This window comes from Cryptotermes secundus, unplaced genomic scaffold (genome assembly GCF_002891405.2).
Source record: "Cryptotermes secundus unplaced genomic scaffold, Csec_1.0 scaffold404, whole genome shotgun sequence".
In the NCBI taxonomy this organism is placed as follows: Eukaryota; Metazoa; Arthropoda; class Insecta; order Blattodea; family Kalotermitidae; genus Cryptotermes; species Cryptotermes secundus.
In genome coordinates this window covers 14462-39426 of record NW_019720569.1, presented here as the reverse complement: position 1 = coordinate 39426, position 24965 = coordinate 14462, and the positions used below count along the sequence as shown (strand labels likewise).

Sequence of the window (24965 nt, the reverse complement as noted above, 5' to 3'; positions counted from 1 at the left end):
CTTAGTCCAAGTTTGAGGAGGTGTCCTTTAAGATGACAGTGTCCTGTAAGTAGTCCTACCACCCATCGTAGCTGGTTCCTGTTTAACTTCAACAGTTCTTTCGCTCTTTTAGTAGAGGGTACTCATATGAGTCCCTTTGCTTGCTTGAGTCCAGTCAAGGATCCCCAGTATTTCTTGTGATTCATATTTGTCCAGTTCAATTGCCTTTCTGGTGACTCCTATAGAGATGCCACAGGCTGGTTCAGGTTCTATGAATGGATGTTCAGCTCCAATTGGTCTGCTATTTCGTTTCCAGCAATACACTCATGCCCCGGCACCCATATCAGTTGTACTCTGTTATGTTTGGCCAGTTCCAAGAGAGTTTGGTGGCAATCCCAGGCCAATTTTGAGTTAATCTGGCATTTGTCAAGTGCTTTAAGTGCAGCTTGGATGTCAGATAGAATGTAGATGTTCCTATTTCTGTAGTTCCTATCTAGATTCTCCACAATACATGCCTTAATGGCATATACTTCTGCCAACACTTATGTCATATGCTTTACAGTTTTGAAAATTTGACAGATAATATTTCAGGAAGGAGTATTAAGTGGGAAGAGCAGCAGACAAGATATTAAGATGAAAAATGGCAGATCTGAGGAAAGAAAGAAATATAAAAAAGTACTTGGAGAGCTGTAACTTAATAAATGAAATCAGTACAGTTATTACCACATCTTGTGAGCTATTTTTAAATGTGTAGAAATACACTGAATTCAAAATGTTGCGGCAGACTCACTTCATGATCTTCATAATGTGCATCCTGTTGTGTGTTCCGAATATACGAGGAGCGTTCCATATATAATGCCTCCTATTTTTCTTTAAAGAAAACTGCAACAGGTACAGAAAGCATAATAATGCAGTTAAATAGAGCAAGATTTCAGCTACTTACAGTTATTTTTCCACATAATCACCACCATTCGTTATGCACTTTTGCCAGCGATGAACAAGAGCCTGTATGCTGCGCCTGTAAAAGTCTGCGCCAGCAGAGGCTAGCCACTTTCTTACAGCTGCAATGACAGCATCGTTGTCTGGAAAATGTTGCCCACGTAGTCCGTCTTTCATAGGCCCAAAGAGATGGAAGTCTGAAGGTGCTAAACCGGGGCTATAAGGTGGATGTGGTAGGACAGTCCAGCCAAACTTTGCAACATGCGCGGTGGTCGCCAAACTGGTATAGGGTCTAGCGTTATCATGTTGCAAGCGAAAGGTTATCTGTTTCTCTGGCCTGACTTGGGAAATGTGGGCTTTCAGCTTAGTCAGCGTCGTCTTGTAGCGTTCAGAATTGACAGTCTCACCAGGCTCCAGGAAATCCAAGAAAATCACACCCGCCTATCCCAAAAGACCATGCACATCACTTTCCCTGCCGATGGCTGTGTCTTGAACTTCTTTTTTCTTGGATGTCGCCACTCCATGGACTGTCTTTTGGATTCTGGCTCATAGTGGTGACACCACATCTCATCTCCGATGACGATGCTGTCCAGAAACTTGTCACCTTCAGCGTCAAACTGGTGCAACAGGTCCTGACAAACTTCAATTCGATGAGTTTTGTGGTCCTGTGTAAGCTTCTGCGGGACCCACCTGGAACAAACTTTGCAATAATCAAGCTTCCCCAACATCGTTTCCAATGCATTACAGCTGATATTAAGCCGTACACACAGTTCCTTGATCGTTATCTGCTGATCTGTATGGATGAGGCGCTGTTCATTGTGAGGAGTGGCATCTGAGCAGGGATGCCCAGGGCATGGCTTGTCGTGCACTTCACTTTCGCCACTGTTGAAACGCACTACACCTTTAGCAAGTGTCGATGGATGTCAATGGGTACAATTTGTTCGGCAATGAGAAATTCAGTAACACATCTCTGTTTCATATTCACTTCTATGTCAGGCACCATTTTGGTAGACAACCAAACTAACAGTACATTGGCGGGAAGGTTCAACGTTTACTACAATACCACCAACCTCCATCTCAGACGTTACATATTAACACAAAAAATTAGGAGGCATTATTTATGGAATAACCTTCATATATATAGTAGTTATGTTAAACCATCACCACAACAAATGTATACTCGCTTTCAATGTTTACAATTAAACCTTTATTTTGCTGCATGCTTCAGTCACACAGGGCCATCATCAGACAGTTAATGTGGAATATGTCTAGTCATTGAATTACTAATATGGATCCATACTAGTGCAATGTGTCATATTATATGATAACAGAAATTTTGCCTCAAGTTGGTAATAAGTATAACAGTTAAGTATATAAAATAATAATAAAAAATATATATACATATAGTATATTAAAAGTGTATATAAGTGTGTTCAGTGGTAAAACACATTACAATATTACAAAATGTTGAAGTATTTAAAGTATTATTAAAACTTAAGTTATTTAAAAGTATGTTAAAGTTAATCTACCGACCACACAACACGTTTTTTATTTACTGCCACACTACATGTTTCGACCTCAGGAGGTCATCATCAGGTGTACGAACACAATTTCACAATCACACGCAATCACTTCCTTTCTCCACTAATTTCCATCCTGTATCCTGTTCAGATTCACGCTCAAATAATATGTATAAGTTCTTCTTATANAACGTAACAGATCCCACATCAGAGGACGCCGAAGAACGACAAGACCTTCAAAAAGTGAAAGGGCAGTCAATGTGACGAGTGAAGTTTATTTTTCACGAACTTTCTAAACAAGTGATAATAACGTAACTGGCTACAGGGAACTGAATTTTGAATTTTAAATCTTAATTTTTGACATTGGTATTTTTAACTTGTATTTTATAAGAAGAGCTTTTTAACTTATATATTTTTAACTTATATGGTATAAGAAGAACTTATACATATTATTTGAGCGTGAATCTGAACAGGATACAGGATGGAAATTAGTGGAGAAAGGAAGTGATTGCGTGTGATTGTGAAATTGTGTTCGTACACCTGATGATGACCTCCTGAGGTCGAAACATGTAGTGTGGCAGTAAATAAAAAACGTGTTGTGTGGTCGGTAGATTAACTTTAACATTCGTCTAGTACACAACAGGATGCAAGGAACAATAAAAGTTATTTAAAAGTATATATGCCAAGCTAATTCTAATGTTCAGGTGCTACAGTGTAGTATTAGGCATATTATCAAATTTGTGAATCCTTGTTAGAATTATCCTCATAGTAAAACATACAGGTCCTTATTTTCAGATTGGCACTTACCCCTGGGCTTCACAACCTGGTTTTATTATGTGGATGCTTTTAATGTTTACATGTACACAAATCACTCCTTTTTTATGATAATATTCTACCAGATTGCAAGTGTTGCAATGACTAGCTTCCTTCACTTAGGTGCTTCTGTATTTGGCTTGGATACCACAGACCTGACATCAACAACAACTGGCCTGGACTCCATGTTGGATGGCAACACTGAAAACAATTCAAGTGATGATCTCAGTACCACAATAGACACTACAGATGCTCATGCTATCAGGAAGCAACTGGAAGGCCTTGAGAATATGTACTCAGAGGTAAGTTGAGATTATATGAGTTGCACATGTAGGAGGAAGACAGAGTGGTCACAGTCTGTGTCAATATGTATATCTCCGGATATGAGACAAACACATTTCGAGTAAGCTTGTGTTGTCAGTTATCTTCTCAGAAAGCATAATTTTCTTTCTTCCATTGTACTTACTCTCTAAGCAAATGGGCACTTAGGTATAGTAATGGCTATAGACTTTATATGGCATGGCAATGGGTAGTTCCCTTTCTCCCATTATTAGCGACATCTACATGGAACACTTTGAACAACTGGCTGTTGACTCGATGCAGGACAAACCATCGCTGTGGGTCTGGTATGTGGATGATACATTTGTGATCTGGCCTCATGGTGCAGACAGGATACAGAATTTTCTTATCCACCTCAACAGTCTGAGACCGGCCATCCAGTTTACTATGGAAATAGAATCGGAGGGAACAATCCCTTTCCTGGACGTTCTGGTCATAAAAAATGGATGGCTCTGACCGAGAAAGTTTACAGGAAACCTACCCACACTGGCCGATCTCTTAATTTCAATTCCAACCATCCCCCACATGTCAAAAGAGGAACTGTTCATAGTCTTCATGTTAGAGCTACCACTATATGCCAAGACTGGCAAGACCGGTTAATGGAGGTTGACAACCTGAAACGTGACCTGCAACTCAGTGGTTATTCTCAAGGATTTATTGACTCAGTTATCAGGTCCAAGGGTAGTTGTCATCAGAGAAAAGAGGAAAAGCCTCTTGGCACGGTTTATATCCCGTATGTCAAGGGTATCTCTGAGAAGTTTAAGCGCATAGGAAACAAATATAACATTAGGACCGTCTTCAGAACTAAACACACTTTACGATCTTCGCTCGTGAAAATGAGACCAAAAAGGGATCCTCAACAGACGGCACATTGCATTTATAGCATTCCCTGTGAATGTGGCAGAAGCTACATTGGTGAAACAGGCAGACTGCTGGCTGTGTGAATCCGGGAACACAGGCATAATCTCAAGCAGGGTCTTCTAGAGAAATCCAAGTTGGCTCAGCATGCATATGAAGAGGGCCATAAGGTGGGCTGGGACGAAGCTAGGGTCTTGGTGATTGAAAGTAACAGCAGGTACAGAAAGTTTAAGGAATCAGCTCACATGGCATGTTCAACTAATCCGATTAGCCAGCCCAGTTTGGATATTTCTCCCTTATGGATCCCCTTCATCAATGAAAAGGTCAACAAGTCAAAATGAAAGTTTTTATGAAAATCAGTGCCTTCCGCTACATGTGCTAGTTTTGTTCTGGAGTTTAGTCTTATTTTTAGAAGTCGCCCTGGTGGCATGATTCTTTATCTGCATAATTAGCTATACATCCTCTATACTTTTTACCCTTGTTTTTAACTTAATTCCTGGAACTTAATCCATACAACTTGTTTTATCACATTTTTGACATGTGCATGCTTGGCACAAAAGTTTTAGCGTGTCTTTTATTGTGATTTTATTCTTATCTCCCAATGATGGAATCTGTTGTCAAGTCTTTATAGGCTCTTCTCTAGACAGATGTTATTTTTTTGCAGTGATTGAGACTAGTGCTTTCTAATGGGCCCAGCTGAGTATATCTATCTTGCCCCCATCCACCTGAGAACAGAGACAGATGGTTTTTTGTTTTGTATATACCAGATGATGGATAGAGTCCAAAATAAACCTTATAGTTCTCTACAATAATGGATATTTGTTACTGAATCCCAAGAGACCTAAACATTTGTCTGTTTTAAATAGGTTTCAAATAAGTTAACTATTTACCCCTAGATAGAAAGAAAAATATTTTACATTACAAACCCAATGTAAATATGTAATGAACTGAAAGTCAGAAATTCATTCTGTATGTGCACATAGCAGTTGTTGAGCAACACAATTTTCAGTGTCCTTTCCTGTATTCTTTATCTGTTGTCATCCTTCTCCCTTCATGCTTCTTTTTGATTACTTTTAACTTTCTCATATATATACTATGAGGAAGTATTATGATTGTGAAGAAATCTTACCTTTTGATTTAACTCCTGCATTTGAAAAAGTGTGTTTTAGAATCCAGTCTATCAGTCTGTATTTATGTCTGCATGTATGTGCACTTCACTAGTACCTGAATGGATGGATGGATTTTATTTATATTTAATGTTTAAGAGTTTATCCATCAAAAGGTCAGTGTCCAGGGAATATGAACATTCTAGCTCCAAAAATGGTGACCGTTCACAGGAGCCCCAAAACGCTGTTGTGATTTTCTTGAAAATGCCTATGACTTCAGTTGCATTTCAGCAGATTATGGAGATCATCTCTCTAAATAAAACTGCATAGGTGTTATTTAATGGACAGTAACACTATGCCCCCTAAAGAGGTAAAGCTCTCCCTGGGACAGGCAGTGGAGACCTGTAGGGTTGTGAGATGCCAAGGTTCCCACATTTTTCTAGGCAGTTGGCTCAGATGGCAGTGAGATTGTCAGCCTTATGTTCTAGCCACCCTTTACCACTAGGAAGATTCCTGGTACTCAATCCTGTTAGAGGCTGAGTCAGTATATGATGACATAACAATCCTCTTTTTCCTTATCAAGGAAGGAAAGTAGGCTGAAATAGGGGCAATGACTAATTTCCTTTCTCTTCATTAACTTACTGTATACCTTATTCCTTCTGTTTCCCAATGAGTTCTGCAGCATTTATTCAGTTAACTGATTGGTCATAGAGAGAGAAAGAGAGAGTGAGGGTCAAAGGAACCTCAAGAAGGAACCTCTGCTATTCTTGTAGGTTGTTTTAAATTGATTTTGGTTTTCATTTTTATTTAGGTATTAAAACTGCTAGGAGTTAAGAAGTATGGTGGTCGTTACCAACCTTCAGACCCCCGAATCAACAAACGTCGCCTTTATGGCAGCATGTCATCTCTGCCAAGTTCAGTCAGCAGTCGACCAATTAGAGACAAGCGCAGGCAAGATGAAAGGAAGAAAGTGAAAGACATCAAGGTATTACATTTTTCATATAATTTGCAGTATCCATGTCTGCCAATCCATCACACTACTTAGGAAACTAGTAATGGTAGCAGATTAGCATATATACAAAAACTGTTCAATTTAGGAAGAAAAGCTCTGAAAGAATTGTTAATTTTGCTGTTATATGCATGGGTCTGAGTCCAGACCAGTTTGTTTCCTCATTCTTTCCCCCCACCTATGAAGACAGTATATAACCTTGAGGTTTCCATAGTAATTTTGGTGATGAAATATGCATAGCCATGTAAGCTGTTATTATAAGATGTAAACTATTCTTGAAAATGAGCAAGTACTCCTACAACTAGTAAGAGAAGAGTACAAGGTGTACTTCAAAAATGGAGTGCATATATTTTCAGTGTGCCTTCTTTGCTATTTGGTGTATGCCAGTGACCTTCATATTCACATATTATAGACAAATCTACTATTGCAAAACTATTTGCATAACAGATATGACACTGTATGGAGAGTGGCATGTTCTTCCTTCTATTTTAATGAAGATTAACTATAGAAGCAGCAGGTAGATATGAGCAACTTCTTTCTCTGAACATTCATGTAATAATTCTTAACTCATGAACAAGATTATAAAGAATATACTGTGACGTGTTGCGCTATGGAGGACACCCCCTCCCTCCACAGCGGTGACGTAACACGGGATGCTGCTGTTGCTACTCAGCAGTAAACAACTCCCAACAGCATTGCTAGGCTATCGGCAAACATGGCGTCAGACAACAGTGGTGCCTATTACGTAACTGTTTTCTGTGTTGTCCGTAACGGGGCTAAATAAGGAGTAGCGAAGACTATTCAAGTTAGTTATGAGTTGGCCAGGGAAGAGTATGCAGTCTAGTATTTGTAATACTGCAGAGAGCAGTAGTTGTGAGATTGTAAACTTTGTGATTGTATGAGCGAGTGTGGAATAAAATTCACTATATCCAATAAGGCGTGAAGTTATTTGTCATGTTATACACCCAACACGTGACAATTTGGTGTCAGAAGTGGGATTGGACTTACACACGTGAACAACAAGATTCAAACTTAAGACACGTGACAATACTATATAATATAGTACAAGAAATACCCATTGGTGCTGTTTGTTGTTTATTTGCTTGTCACCTGTTTCTAGGCTGGTTTCTTGCTTGGCTTAATCTTTGACCCTAGAGATGAAGGTAATATCTTCCCCTGAAATGTTAGTGGACTTTGACCATACTACATGGCACTACATCCCAGATGATGTTGCTCTGTGTTCAGCTTACTTGACACCAGTTTATAAATGCCACTTCACAAAAACATAAAATGAATAAGACAAAATTAAAAAAGTTCATACTTGAATACCATAATAATGCAGAATTTGAAATTAGTATATTTTTTTAATGATGGTGCCTTAACACAAATTATAGCACTGAATGATCAGATGGCAGTGAATAATGAACTGGAAAGGATATGGAAGAAAGTGATTGCAGCCAGATCTAAAGTACTGCTTGGGAGACTGAGGAAAACCACAAAAAGCCTTCGAGTAGTCTGTGTCCCAGCTGGGTTCTGTAAGCTGAATCTCCAAAATAAAAGCTGGAAGCATTACTGCCTGAGCAGACTTACTCAGCATGTTCCTGTCGAGTTGTATATTAGTCAAACTGCAATTAAATAAAGAGTGAATATTCATATCTTCAATATCATTTATGTCAAATAGTTTTTAATGAATATCAGATTTCATTAAAATCTATGAAATGGCTTATGGGGTACCCATCATTGAACTGGAAATGGAATGACAAAGAATGCCTTTATTTTAATGATATGAAGTGAAGGAAATGGAGAATGTGGGATAATTTTTTATTTGTTTCATGCTTAGGGAATCAATAAGCGGTTCCAGCGGCTTGAGTCACATGTGGTGACGTTGGCAAGGAGTGTGGCACATCTGTCTTCAGAGATGAGAACACAGCATTTGATGATTCAGGTACATAAGCCACTTTTAAAGGCCCTTGGTCATGGCATGGTGAATTTTACTATATCAGACAGGGTTTAACCTTTTAACAGTGAGTGTTTAAATGCCTAATGGAAACAGCTCTATGGAATGTTCTTTACAAGCATTTAAATTTGATTGCAGGCTGTACAAAAAATTATTATCTAAAGTAAGAGTGATGCAATTTTGAAACAAACTGTATTTTTAAGAAAATAAAACAAGTAGTGCAGCGTCTTTTAAAAGTGCTATCATTATCTTAATTGCATAAATGTATGCAGAAAGTCTGCAAGTTTATAAATTGAAAGTGTTGCTAACTGGATGTGAATACTGGAAGCTTGGATACAAGAAAACTGGGAGTTTAGTGTATTACCTGTGTTTGTAATATATAATTATGCAAATAACACATATTATGTTACCATGATTATCTGTTATCATCATTACACCTAAAAGTTTAATGTTGTTATATATATACAGTAAAACTTGGTTATAGCAACATCGGTTTCTGCGACACCTTGTCTATTGCGTCAAATATTCAATGGTACGAACTAATTCCTCATAAAGCAACTGTTTTTATACCTTGCTTAGTACGACATGCACAAATACATCAACCTCGTATGTAACGTCATTTTCATTCCTGAATTTCTCTGATATCGTGGGAAAGTTCGATGTGTCTGCCCACCCTCACTTTCTCTACTTGCTGACATGACTGTCCTGGAAGAATACGACCGCGGGCTGCAAGAGGAGCGTGGGTTTTATGCGAAAACAAGGGTGTGGGGTGGGACTGCGTGAATAGTGCAAGAGGACGCGGCAGGTTGTTAACTGCATTCCTTTCCTAGAATCTCGTCTAACAGGACCTCACATTGTCTACTTACCCTATAGTGTTCCTGCCTAAACCCAGAGAAGTGCAGTAGCGAAAACATGGCAATGAAAAGGAAAGTTTTAAGCATTGAAGAGAAAGTTAAAGTGATTCGTGAAATATTGTGTGTATTGTCAGTGAAAAGCGCTGTAATATGTCTTTGATATTACACATTTGGGCAATTCCACGTTAATGTTACGTTAGTCTGTACTTAACTACGTATTTCACTAAAAAATGCAACATTTTAACTCGGTTTTTGGTAGATTTTTACGTGACTAACATAAGGCTACTGTGGAAGTGCCCATTTCGGTTACGACGACATTCGTTTATAACGACACTATTTTTAAGTCCCTTTGATGACGTTATAACCAAGTTCTACTGTATATATATTTTAATTTGTTAAAGAATGATTACTCGTTAGTTCCATGACCCTCCTTTTCAAAAATTGTCCATTCTCCTTGTTGTTTGTCTTTTTCCTCCATCTTTTCACCTTATAAATAATTCTCTACATCTTCCAGCAGTCTCAGTCTGGGTCTTCCTACTTTTTTTATGTGCTGGCTTACTTTAAAATATTTAGCTGTTATAATAACTGCCCAAATAAAAGTTGCATACATTTCACTCTTATGTAAATAATTCTCTCTATGCAGCAGCATCTCCTTGAGTATCTAATACTTTCAATATTCTAAAACTATACAAAACTCCCAAGATCCTACATGATTTAATTGGCAGTATTGTACTGGCTGCCCTGATAGAGGTTTCTGTAGTTTTTCGTTCTCCAAACAAATGCCAGAAGAATGTGACTGCTCTGTCCTTGGTCCTTACCAGTTTGATGCATATAATTTTAACTTTAAATGAGCTTCATAGCTGTTAACAATATTTTTACATATGAACTAATGAGTATTGCTAAGAGCTCCATAATACTTGCAGTAAGGAACAAAGTACTTGTGTTGTGTAGGAGATGGAGAACATCAGGGGAGAGATATCAGCTTTGCGCTCACAGACACTGACAGCACGATCTCAGTCAGTGCCTCGTGGACTGAACACCCTCCTAGCATCTGGAGACAGAGATGCTCTCACCAATCCAGCCAGGGTCAAGAAGCTTACCAAGTTCTTTGGAGATGAGCCACCATTGCTCAGGCTGTTTTTGAAGAAGCTGGGGTATGAGGTTCGTTGGGCCTGTACTGTACTGAAGCAGTTATACACATCAGTTGATACATCATTATTAAACAACTAATCACTCATATCAGTATCACTCGGAATATTGTATTTTAGACCACACTATTTTCAGTCTATTAAGATACACAAAAATATTTATGTCAATGAGGAATGACTTGGTAGTGAAATATAGAGTATATTACAATACAAGAAAAGGAAAGACACTAATGAGATGGATTGATTGGTAATTGGTTATTTAATGAAGTATCAACTGCAGTTGTTATTTAGCAATGAATGATGGGAGAGAATGATCATATTCAATAGACATAAAGGGAATGGGAAGAAAGTAGTCATGGCCCATTTCAAAGTACTGTCTCTGCATCTGTATAGAGGCCCAGAAGAAAGAAAAAAAAGAAAAGAAAAGAATAGCTTAAGACAGGAATGTCAAGTGTCCCTGCTCACATCTGACCAGGCACCTATGTGAAGCTAGACAGAAATGCTACAGCTTGAGATTGGTACATTGGTGGAGGAAATAATAATGGTAAAACAAGACTTTTTTTTTATTTTCCTAAGCTCCATGGAATGCAGATATATACAAGGTGGTTCAAATATGACTGGGACTGATTTAAAAAAAAAATAATTGCCAAACACTTACTTGCACATGTCAGTCTTCAACGTACTCCCCTCCGGAGTCAACACATTTTTTCCAACTTTCTGGAAGCATCCTGGTGCCCCCCCCCCCCAAAAAAGACTTGTGGTTGGTGGCGTATCCACTCCCGAACAGTCTGGATGACGGCGTCGTTGTCCACAAACCACATGCCTTGCAAGTCTGATTTGAGCCTTCCGAACAGGTAGAAATCACCTGGGGCCAAATCGGGACTATGGCGGATGTGTCGGAAGGTTCCATTTCAATTTCTGAAGGGTTTCCATTGTTGTTCTGGCCATATGGGGGCGTGCATTGTCTTGAAGGAAGGCTACCCGCTTTCCACCTGTCTTCCGCTTGGATCGGATCTTTTCCTTCATGTCTGTTGCCAGGAGGTCTGAGTAATAAGCTGCATTGACTGTTCTGGCATCTGTCGGAAAGTCTACATGGATAGACCCCTGCCAGTCTCAGAAGAACGTTGTCATCACTTTTCCTGCTGAACGGCTCCTCCATGCTCTCTTTGGTTTGGGAGGACTGGTATGCCGCCACTCGCGTGATGACTGCTGGGACTCGGGAATGTAGTGCACCCACGTTTCATCGGTGGTCACTATAGACTTCAAAAATGCATCACCTTCACCTTCAAACTGCTGTAGGAGACAACTGGCAGCTTGCATGTGCACCATTTTGTTCATGTTTGTCAAAGTGCGTGGTACTCACCGTGCATTCACCTTGCGATAGTGCAGGTGGTACTTCATGATGTCTTCTACACTACCAACACTGATGGGCAGCATTACTCCAAGTTCCTTGATAGTGATGCGCCTATTCTCATGAATAAGCATGTCTGCACGATCAATGTTTGGCTCGGTGATGGATGTTCGTGGCTAACGATCATGCGGTTCATTCTCCACGCGCTCTCTGCCCTCTAGGAGACAACTAGTGGAAATTGAGAATCCTAGTGTTTGTGTAACAGTGATTTATACAGTGTAGAAACAGCAATAGCACTGCACTAATTGTAATCAAGAGAGAGTGTAACCAAAGTGCTAAATAAATCCAGTCATCCAAACTAGAACCCATTAATTTCATCAGGTGTACCACGCTACACATGACAATATACTGTCACATTGTACATGTATATCTTGCTTAAATAGACTGTCATATTGTACATACATGTTTTAGGAATCTCATAGCATGTAGATTTGTATCTCATATCATTTGTGTTTCTTTAGCGCATACTGCTTGGAGACAACTCTACCTTTCAAGACCATAGTGATTTCATCAGTTGCTAAGTGTTCTGTTAGAGTGCAGTATTTGGCAAATGGAATCTCTACAATAACAGCTAGAAACAAGTGCTTTTACTATATAGTCATATCAGGCAGTGGGAAGCATTCTTCAAGTGTGTCCATGTACTGATTGGTAAGGTGAAGTTGTCCCTGTGCTTAATTAATTAAGAATTATATATTTGTTTATTTCTTTCATAAGCAGTTGCATCATTCAAGGAAGAAGGGCATGATAACATTCTGTTTGGTAGAGTTTCTAGTAATATGGAGTGCTGTTTTTTGTCTTCACCCTAGAACCCAGTGTAAACCTGTAGCTGAGTTTGTGTACTTACTCTTAGCCCACAGTACTTAAGACTGTTTATGTTTTGTCTGCGAGCAAGTTCATGTGGCATTTGAAGTGGACACTGTTGCAGTGAGGTGGGCTTTTTCTGTGTATTTCATTTTGCTCTGTTAGTCTTTATTCCACCAATGTTCCACTTTAATCTATAGTTACCTTCTTCATCAGGGACTGGTACAGCAAGGCCATTTCAGGGTATGATACCAAGGGACTCACTGTCACCCCATTTCTATCATTACCTTTATCATTTGTTTGGTGTTTAATAAGGTGGAACAGAAGGTAAAAACTTCTTTTGTTTCACATGTGAACTTAAAGTTTGGTTATTTAGGGCAGCAGTAATTTTGGTGGCTACGCTGAGATGTTTTTAGTCACAAAAGTGGAACAAATCTTGATGAGGTGGCTATCAAAAGCATTCAGAACACTCACTCATGTTACATCACTGTGTTCATACTGGTAATTATAATACTACTCTGGCTGATTGCAGAAGTATGCAGGAACATTTGAACAAGAGCGTGTTGGCATGGTGGAACTCCCATACCTGACAGAAGAAAGACTGCAGAAGATGGGAATTCCTCTGGGGCCACGACTACGAATTTTGCAGGAAGCCCAGATCTCAGTCTGCAGGGACAAAATCTATGTTGTGTGAGTATATGCTGACCAAGTACATACCACAGCAGAATAAAACCAGTTTGCATGTTTGTATTGCATATTTCTTCTTTAGTTTTCAACCTCATACTCAGGGGGTGGGGGCACCAGTTTCTTAATCCTATTGAATTTCAATATTCCCTTGTTATTAACTTTGAAGCATTTACTTGTTTTTAACTCATAAATGTGTTGTGTACTCTTTGCACAAAATTTATGGACTGTTAGCATACCGAGTAGGTTATACAGTCTGTCCTTATGTTCTATCTCTGAAACCAATGAAGATATTTCAATTAAAAATAGTATCTGGGTTCTGTAGTAATAACTGTCAGGCAATTTTAATTTTTCTCTTGTAAACTACTGCTCACATAAAAATAAATGGAACTTAATCTGTTCTTGTTATTAACCTTTTGAATGCCAAGATCCACCATAGAACTACCTGCTAGAAATGCCAAGGCTGCTTGGGGTTTAACACGATTACACACAAAATCCCATAGACCTTCTGCATTGCCATCAATAGATGTACAAGGTGTGACAATTTAATTCCCAGAATGGCCGCAGCATGTCGCTGAGGTGTTGAGTCAGGCAAACTCATGTACCCAAGCAAGTTTGGACATATTCAAACTTGCATTTACAGGAGACACAGACCAAATGAGTTGTTCATTCCCAAGCAGCAGGGGGAAGAAGTACCTGTCCATGATATACTGTTGGTGGAAAAATGAGTGACAAGAATCTGGAGCAGCGGATAAATATCAAGTTTTGTGTGAAGATCGGTGAAAGTGCTAGTGAAATGTTAGCCCTGTTAACAGTGGATTACTGTGGGTACACTATGAAGAGGTCAAGTGTTTTTGAATGGCATAGGCAGTTCAAGGGAGTGCGAGATGTGCAAGATGACCCAAGAAGTTGGAAACCAAAAACGCAAAGGACAGATGCAAATGTAGACAGAGTAAGAACCTTGATGGGCTCAAATCGAAGGTTAGGCATGAGACTAATAGCAGAAGAATTGAGTATGACTAGGAAACAGGACAAGAGATAATTATGGATGATTTGAGAATGAGAAAAATTTCCACAAAGATGGTGTCTGAAATCCTGATAGTGACCAGAAATAACATTGGTTTCACATTTCATCTGATGTTTTACACAATGCAGAGATGTCTGACAGGGTCATTACCGGTGGTGAAGTGTGGTGTTTTCAATATGACCCGGAAACAAAATGCCAGAGCATGTAGTGGGAAAAACAGAATTCACCTCAGCCGAAAAAAGCATGCATGTCTCACTCGCAGTTCAAGACCATGCTTATGTGTTTCTTTCATCATAAGGGGATAGTTCACTATGAATTCACTACATAAGAACAAACAGTAAATAAACAATGTTATTTGGAAGTTCTAACGAGGTTATGGGAATCTGTTCAGAGAAGAACCGAACTCTGGCCTGACAAGTGGATTCTCCACCATGACAATGCCCCTGCGCATGATGCATTAAGAGTTTGTGAGTACCTGGCTAAGAAATCCATTACAAAAAGTGACCATCCACCTTATTCACCTGACTTAGTCCTCTGCGATTTTTGGCTCTTTTCAAAATTAAAAAAATTGCCTGAAGGGACAAAGATTTTCAGACATTTCTGACATCCAATGCAATGTGACGCTACTGTGAGACATTTTTCAAGACTGTTTCCAGCAGTGACACTATCGTCCCATGAAGTGCATAGCTTCATAAGGAGCTTATTTTGAAGGTGACAGCAGCTGCTAGTGCTCAGGTAAACAAATTTTGCTTTCGCAGGGCCATTCCAGGAATTAAATTGTCACACCTTGTAGATAGTGAGAAAGCCTGTTCTTTCTCCTGAAGTCTGGTATATAACATCTGATGTCATATATTGACAGAAATGATCTGCTAAATGATTAACACTGAAATAATCTCTTTGGCACTGTTGTTTTTAAATCAAGAATGTCAAGCTGATCTAATCGGCTTGTCATGGGCAGAGGGTTCTAGTCAGTTTATCACATACATAGGTTTTAGTGCTCTGTTCTCAAACATCCTCAGTCTAAATTCTTGCCTTTGAGCCAGAAACTGAAATTTCACACCCACACAGAATCACTGGTAAAGTAATATACATTTAAAGGCTCTGAAGTGAATGGTAGGAAACACGTCTGAAATTTAATCTGCTCTTAATTTCTTTATGAATATAATCTTCCATTTATAAATGTGGTTCCTCTAACATATGTAATGAGGTCAACTGAAATAATGGATGAAGAGAATAGCCAGTCATACGAGCAGATAAATGAGTACTGCTTCTGATTAACTTTTTCTTTTTTTCTCTTTCAACAGGTAAGGGGACAAATGTGCAACAAAGGAAATTACAGAGGGGAGTTTAAGGCCCATGTGACACCTCTACTCTGATGAATGCAAAGGTAAAGGAGCAGTGTGTACTAGATTGCTTCAGCAGAAGTGGGGACTGATACAAAAAAGGATTGTTTCAGAATCATTTCAGTCATGAAAACCTGAGGTAGATCAACAGATCAGTACTAACTCTTTACTGTGCTGTCTTATAGGATTTACTTCTAAGTGATTTAGACCCATTTCATCATGTTGTGTTATTTATGTTACTGTTATTACAAAACATGTGTTCAAAATTTAAATTTATTTTCAAAACTGTCTTCTGTATATGTACTGGTATGAAAGCTTCAGGTTGCAGGTTATCTAGCAATGCTTCATTAAAAGCCTAAAGCTTGATCTCCCACTGCACTACAGTGTTTTGCCTCTGAATGATCAGTCAGACTGATTCTGGAGAAATGCTGGCTGTTGGACAGTGGTTTTCCAATTAACTCAGTTTGTTGACTAACAGATTGGAATGTGTAAATATGAAGGATGTGAGGTATGCCTTTTGATTCATGAAGTGAGTGAGAGATCTTATATTACAGCGTTCCGTATATAATGCCTCCTATTTTTTTTAAAGAAAACTACAACAGATACAGAAAGCATAATAATGAAGTTAAATAGAGCAAAATTGCAGCTACTTACAGTTATTTTTCCACATAATCACCACCATTCGTTATGCACTTTTGCCAGCAATTAACAAGAGCCTGTATGCTGCGCCCGTAAAAGTCTGCACCAGCAGAGGCTAGCCACTTTCTTACAGCTGCAATGACAGCATCATTGTCTGGAAAGTGTTGCCCACGTAGTCCATCTTTCTTAGGCCCAAAGAGATGGAAGTCTGAAGGTGCTAAACCAGGGCTACAGTCCAGCCAAACTTCGCAATGTGTGCGGTGGTCGCCAAACTTGTATGGGGTCTAGCGTTATCGTGTTGCAAGCAAAAGGTTGTCTGCTTCTTTGGCCTGACTCGGGAAATGCGGGCTTTCAGCTTAGTCAGCGTCGTTTTGTAGCGTTCAGAATTGACAGTCCCTGGTCATTATCTGCTGATCTGTATGGATGAGGTGCTGTTCATTGTGAGGAGTGGCAGCTGAGCAGGGACGCCCAGGGCGTGGCTTGTCGTGCACTTCAATTTCGCCACTGTTGAAACGCACTACCCACCGCCTCACTGTGCTGACTTCCACTGTATTGTCTCCGTACACCTTTAGCAAGTGTTGAGGGATGTCAGTGGGTACAATTTGTTCGGCAGTGAGAAATTCAATAACACATCTGTGTTTCATATGCACTTCTATGTCAGACACCATTTTGGTAGACTGCTTTGCTGTCACTATCTGTCGCACGACAACCAAACTAACAGTAGATTGGCGGGAAGGTTCAACCTTTACTACAACACCACCAACATCCGTCTCAGACGTTACATATTAACAAAAAAAAAAATAGGCATTATTTATGGAACACCCTAGTACATGTGAATACTCAGTTAATGAAGATGTTGCTAGTGAGAATGGAATATCAGGGCCCAGGACAGCTCAGTAAAGTGTTTGGCTGTGGGCTGGACAGCCGAAGCCTGATTCCTGGCAGAAGCAGTAATTGCTGTATCAGTCACCACACTGAGACTGGATCAAGGTCTAGCTAATAGGAGATGTTGGAGTTTCTTTCCTCAGGCATAAAGCAGTTTGAGGCTGACCATTTGTCTCTATTTAGAGCTGAGGTCTAGAATGTGGAGCTTCTCCTTTTGTCCCCTCTGTGTCTTCTTGGCTAATGATAAGCACAGGTAGCTACTTAGCTGTTGAGCTCTCCAGGATTAAAGGCCCCATGCCAGTGTCGAGTGGGAACCCCATTATTTCATGCTTCTGGTTCAAGAATAGTGTTGTGTCCCAAAGGATAGTGATGGCATGTACTTATAGACCAAGCGGAAGTCCTGTGGTTTAGGATCGTTGTTAACACTTGAGAATTGAAATTCAAATCTTCGGAACTCAGTGTTCAGGTTAAAAGAACAAATGTATTGAATAAAATGGTTGTACAAGGTTATGTAGCCGTTCTTTGGTGCTACTAGCTCCGGCAGAGAAATTCAACTCATCTCAGGCCTTGTTGACTGGCCACGATTTGGGTGATTAGGGGGGCCTTGGGCGTAGGAAAGTCAACCCTCAACATCAATGAGCTGCTTAAGTCTTTGTTCAAATTGCACTATTCAAATGATAACTGCACCATAGTGATCCACTTAACTGATTGGTGGATTTAGGCTCCTTTACTGATTACTAAGACACACTAGTCAATATGTACCACAGAGTGTATATACAGGGACCAGAACATGTGTAACCCCAGTGAATGTAAATTTCAGAGTTCTCTACCAAGCACGCTCTGAACTAGTTAAAGTGGACTTGACGCAGTGATGAACGTAAGTAGGAAGTGACTGAATACAAGTGACCTGAATTGAAATTTGAATCACAAACTTTAAATTTTTTAAACAATTTTAAATTTAAATTTTAACTTGTGACTTTTAGAACAATTTTAACTTGTGTTTTATGAGAGAGCTTGATTTATTGAGCATGACCCTGAATAAGATACAGGATCGAATAAGTGAGAAGACGAATGTGATTGCGTGTAATTATTATACAGCTGTGTTCGTACACCTGAGGATGACCTCTTGAGGTCGAAACATGTAGTGTAATAATAATAAAAATTTGTTGTATGGTCGGTAAAATTGACTCTAATATTGATTAAATACACAACAGGATGCAAGAAACAATTAAAATCTATAGAATTATTTAAGTCATTTAGTGTGTCTTTAGCCTGTGTTCCTTTGGAGAGAAGTAACAGTTCAGATGTTTATGGTATATTTGACCCTGTGCTTAAATATAGATCACATCATGAAGACGTATAGGAGAATGGAAATATAGTAGTTCCATGCGTAAACCTCAGCATTGGAAAGAAAATAGTGAACAGCTTCATGCTTCAGTTGCTTTGTTCCCAGGGAAAGAGCCTCTGGTACCCGTTTTATGTAAGATTTTCTCCATGTGGCATGCATTTGTAAATTTCTGTTTAGAAGTGACATATGTATGTCACTCTTTAGGAGAAGCATAATATGTACTTAAATGAGATCAGAATTACATCTGCACTGAAGGAGAAAAAATGTAAACTTTATGAAATGATCTGGACTGCAACATGAAAACACCGAAACATTCTATCAGATTGCTAATCCAGGAAGTGGAACATTTTTGACACATACCAAAGATTACATAATTGACAGCAATTATCAGTATTTGAAAGTATATTTCATTCAACTGCCACAATGAGATTACTTACAATACAACTTGTTAATATTTATAGTGGTCTCTGTGTATACAAGTGCATTGTAAACTGAAATATAACTGTCTTCCATAGAATGTTGGAAACTGCAAATATATTTTTTATCAGTTGAACTGGAGTAGTTATTGATGTCTTGATGTTAACCCATTCCATTTCAGCTAAGAATTAAGAATGTGGAAAAAGTAAAATTTTGATGCAAGAATAAACTGGACATTATACTTACAATGAAGTCCACAAAAATGTTTAAGGAAATGTCCAAGAAATCTGATATTTATATATTCCAGTGCGATATTGGAGGATCATGTTAACACAAGAAATTAAGCCACTTCACACAGACAGAAAAATCACAATCATATATTTCATGCCCCTGTAATAGAAGAAGAGTATCTTTCTATATGGTTTTTAGCTATAAACACTCTTATCTATCCCGCTAATGTGAGGCCTGTATGCAACCTGAGACAGAATCTCATCACTCTAGTGTGAATGCAGTACCTATCACCTGTAGTTTCCGATTCATCCCCCCTTTTACCTGAAAAGTAAGCCTTTACAGTAAGCTTACTGGCACCCAGCATTCATGTAACCCATATCCCACATCAAATATCCACAACACCAATAAAAAGGGAAGAACTGAACCAGAAGGATGCAGCAGCAACCTGCAAACTCGGAGTAACAACAGGTGACAGGGAACAGCTAGAGGAGCAGCTGCAACCAGCAACAAAGGGGCCAAAAGGATGGTAAGAGAGGAGATGGCGCCAAACGTATAGGCAAATGGCTACACAGAGAAGGTGGAGCCCAACATAAGGGCTGGACAGTTACAACATGAATCATGGGAATGTCTCAAATTCAAATTATTTTCTTCCCGATATTGCTCACATTCAACTATCGCGTCTGCCACATTGTTGCCAGGTATTCACCACAGCACCCTCCTGAAAAAAGAAATTAAAAATTAGCGAGCTTCCTTACATGATGGACTACCATACTTCTTCAGATATGAAAATAACACACGTTACTTTACAAAGTACTGCCATTATGGAAATTTTGTATATCTGATTAAATTATTCCTCATAGCAAAGTCTTTACCACCTTATTCTCTTACAAATCATATTACTGATAGTGTGCTCTGCTTTTCAGACCTTTCTAATTATACTAAAAACATGTGACATATTCTACATAACTTGTATATTGATGTACAGTTTCATAAGTAATGAATGATGATGACGACAATGAGGTTTGTTTGATTACAATTGGGTTCTGGGGACAATTTTGAAATCTAGCTCTCACTATTCTCATTAGCCAGATCTTTCATAACAACATGATTCATAGTAAGTATACAGTGCAGTGGTCCTTACCTGTAATTACTAGAGCATTGTGACTTGCTGCAATGATTGATATACCCAAGTTCCCCATTAGAAGCATTTATATTTACAGAGATTAGGGGAAAGGAGGTTTCTTTCACTGCAGAGGTGTTTGCTGCTGATGGTGATGGTTTCACTGCCAACATTTTAAAGGAAGTGGAAGGACTGTGTGATACAGGGGATGGCACCAATGGGGGATACAACATGAGTACAGTCTTTGTGCGTTATGACTGTGGGCGAGGGATTCAAGGAAGGGACATGAGGTTGTGGGAGTGATTGCGAAACAGAATCTGAGCCATATGGAACTGCCACTGTGTTCAAGTGTACTCTTTCAGGTGTGGTGAAACCACTTTCCAAGAAATGTCTGCTGCACAAATATTTCTTGTGCAGCATTCTAGCAAAATCAATAGTCCAGGATATTGCAACTTTTCTTGCCCATTCCACAGCACTGTAAAAGTACACCAAATTGTCTCAAAACCTCGAAATAATTCATCAGTAACATTACGAACACTGTGCATGCGCTAAATTTTGGGGTTATGATGAATAAATTGAACGCAGACAAGCTAAACTTAATTTCTTCCTTGGATTAAGCAACAGGTAACAAAGCCATTATACCATGAATTAAAACATACATACCATGCTATATATAGATATATATACTATATATAGATCCCCATCCAGTGATTATAAAGTATTTTTGAGTAAACTGGAATTAATTCTACAAAATTTGTATAAAAAAAGGATAATGTTATTGTTTGTGGGGATTTTAATGTGAATTATTTAGAAAACTCTCATAAGAAAACTAGACTTGAAGATATTTTTAGCTCCTTCAATCTTAGAAGCGTTATTACCTTTCCTACTAGAATAGGACCAAATTCATCCACAATTATTGATAATATATTTATTGATGAACAACATATTACTGACTATGAAGTTCTCTCTATCTCTAATGGATTATCAGATCATGAAGCACAATTACTAATTGCACAATTTCCATTATCTTGTATCAAAACGAATGAAATTATAGTTAAGAGAAATATAAATGTTTATAATTTGGCAGAATTTACAATGAAACTAAGTTATGAAAAATGGGAACTAGTTTATAATAATAATGACATTAATACTAGCTTTAATCATTTTCTAAATATTTTGTTAAGACATTTTTATGAGTCGTTCCCAATAACAAGTAGACAAAAATACAAACAGAAACCATGGATTAGCACTGGTATAAGAATAATATATCTTGAAGCAAAAAAAAGTAATAACCCTATAATAGCCACCTATTATAAGAACTATTGTAAAATATTAAACAAAGTGATAAATCTAGCTAAGAAAATGACATGATAATCAAATTAAATATTCAAAAAATAAAGCTAGAACCACTTGGAGAATAATAAATAGTGAAGTGTTAAAGAAAGGAAATAGAGACATTATTCAAACCTTGGACATTGAAGGTAAAAAGAATACTAACTTGAATGATATTGTTGAAACATTTAATAGGTACTTTAGTGGTATAGCGGATAATATACATAAATACATAAAAGGAAATGGTAAAACTATTAAATCAAAAACTACCAATTATATGACATACTTGACTGATGTATTTGAGAATCCATTACCTAGCATAAAAATTATAAAAACGAGTAGGGAAATAGAAAGGATTATATGGTCCCTAAAATCTAGTCAAACCCATGGATATGATGAAATTTCGAATAATATACTCAAAGCCTGTAAAACCTTTATTAGCGAACCGATAAGTTACTTATGTAACAGAACTATGCATGAGGGTATTTTCCCAGACAGACTAAAATATGCTACAATTATGCCAATATACAAAAAAGGTGATAAAAATCTAGAATCAAATTACAGACCTATATCCATATTGACATCTATTAGTAAGATTTTTGAAAAGGTAATACATAGTAGATTGTTAAAACATTTGAATGATAATAGTATATCAAATAAATACCAATTTGGATTTAGAGAAAAGCAAGGGACTGAAAATGCAATTTATAGACTTATCTCTGGAATACTAGACTCTTTAGATAAAAAATGCAAGTCTCTGGGATCTTCTGTAACTTAGAAAAGCCTTTCAATTGTGTTAGCCATGATATATTATTGGATAAAGTGAGGTATTATGGAATAAAAGACAAACAATACGACCTATATAAGTCATATCTATTGGATAGAAAATAGAGAACTGCTATTTCCAATGGGACAAACAGTAATAAAGTATACTCACAATGGGTTAAAGTAACTAATGGTGTCCCGCAAGGGTCGATACTAGGACCACTGTTGTTTATAATATATATATGACTTGCCCAAGATTCTAGAAACTAAGAGTATTCCAATTCTATTTGCTGATGATGCCAGTTTCTTAATCTCTCAAGACAATCCAATAAAACTTAAAAATACAATAAACGAAGTATGCAGAATATTGGAGGATTGGTTTAAACGAAGTTTAATGTCACTGAATTTATTGAAAACATATTATATAAACTTCACTGTAAAACATAATTTAGATAGAGAAATGGGAGGCATAGGAACGATTTTATTAAACGCAAATTACATTAAATTTCTTGGCCTGACTATCAAAAATGATATAACTTGGGATAGACATATAGATGAGATAATAAAGAAATTAAACACAGCTTGTTATATGATAAGAAATGTAAAACCAGTGGTGTCTGTAAAAACATTAAAAAGTATTTATTATGCATACTTCCATTCTATTATGACATATGGAGTAATGTTTTGGGGTAACTCAACACAAGCTGAAAGAGTTTTTAAGATACAAAAGAGAGTTATAAGAATAATAAATGGATGTGGTTTCAGAGAGTCATGCAGAGAACTGTTTAAGAATATGAATATATTCCCTTTAAGAACACAGTATATATGTATACTCTCTTCTGATGTTTGTAGTAAAAAACAAAAAAAAATATTTGATACAAATAGGGATTGCTATGATATAAACACTAGACATAATATAGACATACATATGAGCCAGGTAAATTTGGCGAAATATGGTAATGGGGTAACTCACATGGCCGTAAGGATCTACAATGCACTACCTAATAAAATCAAAGTAACTTCTAACGATATAAATAAGTTCAAAAACAATTTAAAGGAATTTCTTTATTTAAATTCTTTTTATACACTTGATGAATATTTTAAGAGATAATGATTTTTACAACTATGTAAGTGCATAAGATGTTGAGTAATACAATATATTAATAATCATCATAAATACGAGATAATCATACTTATAATTGAATGTTTTTATATGTTGGATTTGTTGTATATGTTAAACCTATATGACTAAAATATTCTGTTACTTTGATGGAAGCTTTGATCTTAAAATTTTATTTTAAATGGAAATTTTAGTGTATTGTACTAGAAAGTAATTGTATGTGATGTGACAAACTTGTCATATACAATAGGTCTTTTTAACAATTGCTTGATAGCATTGACAAGATAAAATAAACTGTTTGGATGATATGGCTTGCCAATATGTGTGGAGTGGCAGGTTGTGGGTTTGACAGTGGTTTTCCCGCCACCTGTGTGTGTTGTCCTGACAGCTTGGGCTGTCTGTGTTAGGCCTGATTATATGTTTTATTGGACTGGGGACGAGTGATGTGTGGTCATCATGAAATTGTAATTTTGTATTTTTATAAATGTAATATTTTCATATCTTGGATTTGTTATATATGTTTAAGCTATATCACCAAAATATTCTGTTACCTTTGATGGAAACTTTTATCTTAAACTTTAACGTATTATGCTAGAGAGAAACTGTATTACGATGTAAACATACATTGTCTTATTTTATAAGTCTTCTTGACAACTGCTTAAGAGTATTAGCAAGATAAATTGACACAGTTCTGTATCTAAGGCTTTTGCCTATTATAGATGTAATGGAATAAGGAAGAAATAATAATAATAATAATAATAATAATGCTGGAACCTTGTGAAAGTTGAAGAATTTTACTTCTTCCTGTCTACTGGACGACAAGCACCCAAAAGCACTACAAGTTTTCGTTCTCTTCATTTATACTGCAAGAAACAACACAAAAATTATAACACCACCAAGGTATCCTTAGAAATCCTTGACATTCTATAACCTTCGGGCTAAACCGAAAGTTGCAGAACTTGTAATACCACAAATATGGTTTGAATTAAATTTCATCATAACCTCAAAAATGTTTGGCTTGAAACAATTCTATATATTTCTAATTTCATTCGTTGTAGTAAGCATAACATTAAATACACAAATAACATATTAACATGGAAATGTGACTTCTACTCCCGTTTCGCAAGCAAATCAAATAAAAATTTATATTTATCAATTTGCGTATAATACACCACCATTACTCCATATAGTTGCGGGAATTCAAATTTTCAAATTGGTGTGTTAAGGCTCTCTGATTGGTCGATGGCTGTGAACGATCTAGAGGCAGTAGTTACCCAAGTTACCCGTAGGTACCCATGTTTTATCCTGTCCTATGCTAGT

At 37.5% G+C, this 24965-nt stretch overlaps 1 protein-coding gene across 1 annotated transcript in view; it reads left to right on the top strand.

Moving 5' to 3' along the window:
* The window catches only part of LOC111869146, a gene marked incomplete at its 5' end in the record, with an annotated part of 85724 nt that extends 69307 nt beyond the window's left edge, over window positions 1-16417 (top strand). Inside the window, 6 exon segments of the mRNA XM_023860391.2 lie at window positions 3375-3553; window positions 6366-6539; window positions 8404-8508; window positions 10326-10535; window positions 13267-13424; window positions 15750-16417. Of these exon segments, the coding sequence (XP_023716159.1) occupies window positions 3375-3553; window positions 6366-6539; window positions 8404-8508; window positions 10326-10535; window positions 13267-13424; window positions 15750-15753 (830 nt within the window). The 3' untranslated portion in view covers window positions 15754-16417.
* Between the last annotated feature and the right edge of the window lie 8548 nt (window positions 16418-24965).